Source organism: Sinocyclocheilus rhinocerous, unplaced genomic scaffold, assembly GCF_001515625.1.
Source record: "Sinocyclocheilus rhinocerous isolate Xijiao unplaced genomic scaffold, SAMN03320098_v1.1 scaffold287, whole genome shotgun sequence".
Classification (NCBI taxonomy): Eukaryota; Metazoa; Chordata; class Actinopteri; order Cypriniformes; family Cyprinidae; genus Sinocyclocheilus; species Sinocyclocheilus rhinocerous.
The window spans coordinates 1277065-1283237 of NW_015633524.1; the positions used below are offsets into that span (position 1 = coordinate 1277065).

At 37.9% G+C, this 6173-nt stretch overlaps 1 protein-coding gene across 1 annotated transcript in view; it reads right to left on the bottom strand.

The window, feature by feature from the left end:
- LOC107744156 (stomatin-like protein 2, mitochondrial) overlaps positions 1-6173 on the bottom strand; it is a 9561-nt gene continuing 3388 nt past the window's right edge. Inside the window, exons 2-8 of the mRNA XM_016557664.1 lie at positions 1758-1910; positions 1575-1674; positions 1428-1486; positions 1250-1351; positions 1024-1158; positions 793-937; positions 1-116 (exon numbers count right to left, since the gene is read on the bottom strand). Of these exons, the coding sequence (XP_016413150.1) occupies positions 1-116; positions 793-937; positions 1024-1158; positions 1250-1351; positions 1428-1486; positions 1575-1674; positions 1758-1910 (810 nt within the window). The remainder of the gene's footprint in view (positions 117-792; positions 938-1023; positions 1159-1249; positions 1352-1427; positions 1487-1574; positions 1675-1757; positions 1911-6173) is intronic.

The window sequence follows — 6173 nt, forward strand, 5'->3', positions numbered from 1 at the left end:
TCAGGATGAGGTTGGAGCGCCGCCGTGTGGTCGGTGGGTGTCAGTGGTGAACTCACCTCCTTCCTCCGCTTTCTCTCGAGATAGTCGCTGTCCCATAATCAGTGTTGGGAAGATTACTTTGGAAATGTAATTTAATAATAGTAAAATATAATCATATTAAAAATAACATTTATTATTATTATTAACAAGAACAAGAACAATAATAAAAAGTAATAATAATTATTATTATTAAATCAACAACAAACAGCATTCCCAACCCATTGTATTTGCTATCTGACACATTTCCAAGTGAAACTGGATATCCAATGTAAAAATGTTAACATTAATGTAAACCAACATTAACAACAAGTTGTAAATCATCATAAACCAATAGTCCACAAGGCCTTTTTTGGAATATATTTTTGCTTTTGTTAATATTATGAATTAGTTTCTTTATTTTAATTTTAGTTAAAGTTGTATTCATTTTGTTATGCGTTTTTGTCATTTTTATTAGTTTGTTTTTAAAAAATGTCTATATAGTTTTTTTAAGTACCTCAACTTAAAATGAGAAGAACAAAATAAAATGAGAAGTGATGCCTTGACAACTATATATTTTGATTTTTTTTTCAATAATGAAAATGTTTTTGTATTTTAAGTTAATGAGACTTCAGCCAAAAAGGAAATGCAGTTCAGAGGTGAGGCAAGTTATTACATAAATCATTTTGAAAAAAAACTACAAAACCTCAACAACACATTTTTTTTCTACTACAAACATTAAGTGAAACCCCAGATGTTAAGTAAAAAAAAACCCACCAGCAGCTTTGTTAATCTGTTCGGCCTTCTGTCCCTCAGACGCCAGAATCTGAGCCTGTTTGCGCCCCTCGGCCACATTGATGGCCGCCTCCCTCGTCCCCTCTGACTCCAGAACAGTGGCTCTCTTCTTCCGCTCGGCCTCCACCTGACCGTGATTCATGTTAGATCAGTCACATAACTAAGAGGAGATCACTGTAGTCTGAGATGAAGTTGAAGAGCAAATCGTCATACCTGCATTTGCATAGACTCTTTTACTCGTGGAGGAACGTGAATGTCTTTGATCTCGTATCGAAGACATCGAATCCCCCAATCATCTGATGCCTGGTTTATCGAGTGGACCATATTGGCATTCAGGGACTCTCTTTCCTGTCAAACAGCAAAAATGATCCTTAAGCACACAAATGAATGGTGAATAAGATATTGTGTCAGTCACTGAGAGATTGTCTGGCATTCACACCCTAAACACTTTGTCCAGGGTCAGTTTTCCCAGCTCTGATCTCATGGTGGTCTGTGCCAGCTGGGTGACGGCATATTCTGGGTCCTCCACTCCATAACTGGCCTTCAGAGGAGAACAAAAGCACACTGTGAGAGGAAAAGCCGAAAGAAATACTGGCAGAAAGCAGAAAAGTACTTACCTTAAACGGGTCGAGTATCCTGAGATATAAAACTCCATCTATCTGCAATGTCACGTTGTCTAAAAGCCAAACGACATACTGGTTTCATCTAAAACAATCCATGAAAGTAGGAGTGGATAAAGATCACAACGCCAGCCTGCGACTTACCGAGGGAAACTGCTGACTGCTCTGGCACATCGATCACTATCTCTTTAAGGCTTTGAACATATTTAACTCGGTCCAAGATGGGAATTAAGAAGTTTAGACCCTGCAGGAAACAAAAAAAAGTGTGTTATTTTAATGGCTGGAGATGATTTAAATACATTGAAGCTATTCGTAAGGGTAACTCACTGGTTCCAGGATTCGGTGGAAACGGCCCATCCTCTCCACTACCCAAGCTTCCTGCTGGGGTACGAACAGAACCACAGTGTTCATAGGGAGGCTGGAAGCCCATCGCTGCTGAGCTCGGCTCCCCCACAAAGCAGGCACGGTTTGCCGTGAATGCTGCACACAGAAGAGACAGGATGCAATGTAGTAGAGAAAAGAAGCAAATTACATGGCTCCACACACACGCATATAAAAAGTATAATACAAATAATAATTAATATACTAATTTATATAATATTTTGTGCAACAATTATTATTTGTATTATATATATTATATTACTGTATATTATAAATTGTATTAATTGTATTCTGTAATTATTTATGAATACATGTAACAATTAATGAGTAATAAAAATGTTTGTTTAAACAAATACAACAATTACACATTAAATATAATTTAATACACATTAGTGCTGTCAAACGATTAAATGCGATTAATCGCATCCCCAAATTTTTTTTTGTTTGCATAATGTGTGTGTGTTCTGTGTACATTTATTATGTATATATAAATACACACACATGCAGTATATTTGTAAAAATATCTACATGTATTTACATGTCTATATTTATATTCATATAATTTATATTATAAATAAATAAAATTTTTCTGAAATATATATATGCATGCGTGTGTATTTATATTTTTGATTGCTTCCATTGTCCTCATTTGTAAGTCGCTTTGGATAAAAGCGTCTGCTAAATGACTAAGTGTAAATGTAAATATACATAAATATACACAGTATACATATATTATGTAAACACAAAACAGTTATTTTGGATGCGATTAATCGTTTGACAGCACTAATATATATTAGGGCTGAAACGATTCCTCGAGTAACTCGAATAGTTTAGTTTATTTTTTGTAACTACACACGGAACACTGTGTTTGCCCACGGACCATTATTACTGACGCACAACCCGATAAACGCTGGATAGTCTGCGTCTAGAGGTGTTCGATTCCAGGTTTTTTGGAGTCGACTATGACTCTCGATTCCGACCCTGTCCCAAATGGAACACTTCATGTGCACTTGCGGTCTTATGGACTTACAATGGTTGCCGCGTACGCATGTCCGTTAAGTCCACGAGACCGTAGGGTGTCCCATGCGTCATTTTAGCGTTCAGAAGGGTGCTCGCGAGCGCCCCCTTTGTGGCTGTTATGCGCCCTCGATCCGCACTTCTGCCGAGCCCGCACTGGGGCGAGCTCCACAGCAGACTTCTACCCGACAGTCAAAGCGGCATTACGTCACGAAAGTGCGGACTCAGAGGAAGACAGCGAGGGTTTAGGGTGCGATTTGGGACAGGGCCTCCCACCATTGGAGTCGACTCCTCGACTCCATTTGGCGTGCCTGTCCAAATTAGTCAAATTTATTGGTGGTGACATTACCTTTAAATGAGCTATCAATGATCAACGCTGTTAGCGGATGCCGACACCCAATTTTACAGAGGGAAAACTCTGTAAACAAAACAAAAAAAAAAGGCTGTGGTGGATTATGTCAGAATTAAATAAGGTATTCTTTAATGAATTTGTCACATTATAATGGTCAGGGGATGGTGATATATTGGCTTAAAAAGCATTGATATTAAAAATAAATACAATAGATACAAAAATACATACGAATGTAAACTTTTATTTTTGTTTATCATCGCAGTGATCGTTTCACAAGAGTTTCCGCACCGAGTCTATTTTTGTTGTGCTGCACCAAGCGGCAACCTCCCGCTCTCACTCGTGAAGCCAACACGGAAGTGACTAAAACTGCAATTCATCGACTGGCCGCTAGAGGCTGGCTCCAAAAGGGAGTCAATCCCATAGACTCCCCATGTTAAAATGCCCAACTTTACAGCAGAAAAAATATGTTTTACAGACTGGTACCAAAAATTATTTGTCTATATAGCCAATTTTGCCCTTCATGACAACTGTGAGGGGGGTGAATTTTTTTATAACTCATCCGTTTTAATTATATTAAGCCTAAAAGTACGCTGCCAAGATGGCGACAGCCAGCTCCGCCCACTTTGAGCTTCAAAACTGCTCTTCAGAAACCTACGGGTGACGTCACGGACATTATGTCCATGTTTTTATACAGTCTATGTGCTGCACACGCTGAATTAAAGTGACAGCGCATTGCTCACGGTAAAAATGAACATGGATTGATACGAAATGTATTAATTACACCATAAATGCAAATAAGTAGGCCTAAAGACTGTTTTTTTTTTTTTACAGTTAACACGGTTTTTTAGCAATGGGGGTAAAGCAAGGAAAAAGTACCCTTTTAAATAAATAGGCTACGCTACGGCAACATAGATGGCACTCGTAGAGTTAGAAAAACTTCTTTATGACCAGCAGGATTGTAATAAGGATGTAATGCAAAAGAAAAGGCACAAGACAGTGGTTTCTGTCAATGGTAAGTTTTAATTTAAATTGTTTGTGATAGCCTACTACCTTTTAACGTAAGAAATGTAGACAGCAGGCTGTGTTTACGTTTTGCCACTTGCTTGAGTATCTTAATAATATATAATGTTAAATAGCCTATATACAGAAGTAGGGTGACCATATTTTAGTTTTTCAAAAAGAGGACAGTGGGTGCGGGCCGGGCCGGGTGGGTCGGGTCGGGGGGCTGGGGTGTGTTTGGTGGTTAAAGTAATGCCGAAAGCGCCCAAAATAGCGCAATCTCAAATATCAAAACTCAAAATATGTCATTTCCATACCTAATATACATATTTTACAGTCACTGTTATGCACATTGATCATAAACACAGCTAAAAAGCTTCCTATAAATAAATAAACGGACATTAACTCAACTAGCTTTTTTAAATTAGAGAACTTTATCGTCCAAAGGCAGCTACAATACTAACATTTAAGTCTTATTTCTTAATTTCAGGCATTCATAAATTTAGGGATGCACTGATCTTAACTTTTGGCAGAATCCAATACTGATTTTTAATGTATTTTATTTAAGCAAAAGACAAGAAAGAATGAAAATATGAGTAGGAAGAATATGGTTAGTTGCTTCATTATATTTTGATCTAAAATTAGACCGTATAATTTCAAAACCTGAAGCAAAAACCGAATGGTTTGACTTTAGCTTTGTGAAATTAGGCTACATAAAACATACCAAACAGCAGATGGGCTGAATGAAAATGCAAATTCACTCTGTCAGCAGGTGGCGCTTAAAGAACAGCAGTGATGCATTGTAAACAATGCATTATACAGAGGCAAGATGAAAGGAAAATACCATCTAAACTGTTTCTTAAGACAGTCAGTTCCCCTCAGAGATACATTCATACTTCGCGCATTGTGAACTGTCAGCTTGCTCTGCCTGCTAATGTATTTTCTCCTCTTTGTGTCTTTGGCCTCTAACGCCGTTTACAGACTCTGAAGAAGAAAAAAAAAACAGATTGGTGCATCTCTGCTCAAATTCAAATATTTGTTTGCCAGCAAATAAATAAATGCACTGCATGTTTCAGAGTGAAGCGCTGCACTCGAACACATTGAAAACTGCAGCGCATAGGTATTTTTATTGAATTTAATCACAGCCTTCACGATATGACTATTGCATTAAGCCATAATGCAATATCGATTATATGTCGATATATAGTACACCCCTAATTAAAATAATATTATTTAATAATCAAGCCATGGCAACAGTTTAAAAGTAGCCCAATTCCATCTGAAAAAAAATGCGGACTTGACAACCCTGCATCCAACACAAGCTGCAGGAGTCAGATTTGACTGATCAGGGGTTGAGAGGAGAGATGGCTGACAGACCATGCTGGAGGATTTGCTGCTCAACAGATCCTGAGCTCATTGACAAATATCTGATCTTCCTTTACACAGAGCACACATGATCGCGAATTCGAAAGTGAACAGCGAGCGCTCATCCAAAAGTGATTATATTCTCCACATATTGATAGCGGCCCACTGATGCGCGAAAATTATATGCAATATTAGAATGTTTGCGGGAGTGGGTGGGACTGGACACAGGCTTCTTCAGGGCTCTAATACAAAAATGTACACTATGAATGGCGACTGTAGAAAGCAAAAGCCGAATCCCGGACATTTTGGGCGATTTAGAAATCCCGGCCGGACGCATTTTTTAAGGTCCAAAAGAGGACATGTCCGGGATAAAGAGGACGTATGGTCACCCTAATTTAAGGACTACCTTGATTTGCTTCATTTAGTAAAAAACGTACATTGGACATTGATAAACTGGTGTATCTGCTGTACATAATATCGGATATAAAATATTTGAAAGTTGAGGTCCTGTGGTATGACATGTTATACTCCAACAGCAGGAGTAGAGCAATATATGAACAATATATTGCTAATTCTTTTAAGAAATAATATTCATAGAGTTTATGGCCTCATATATATATATATATATA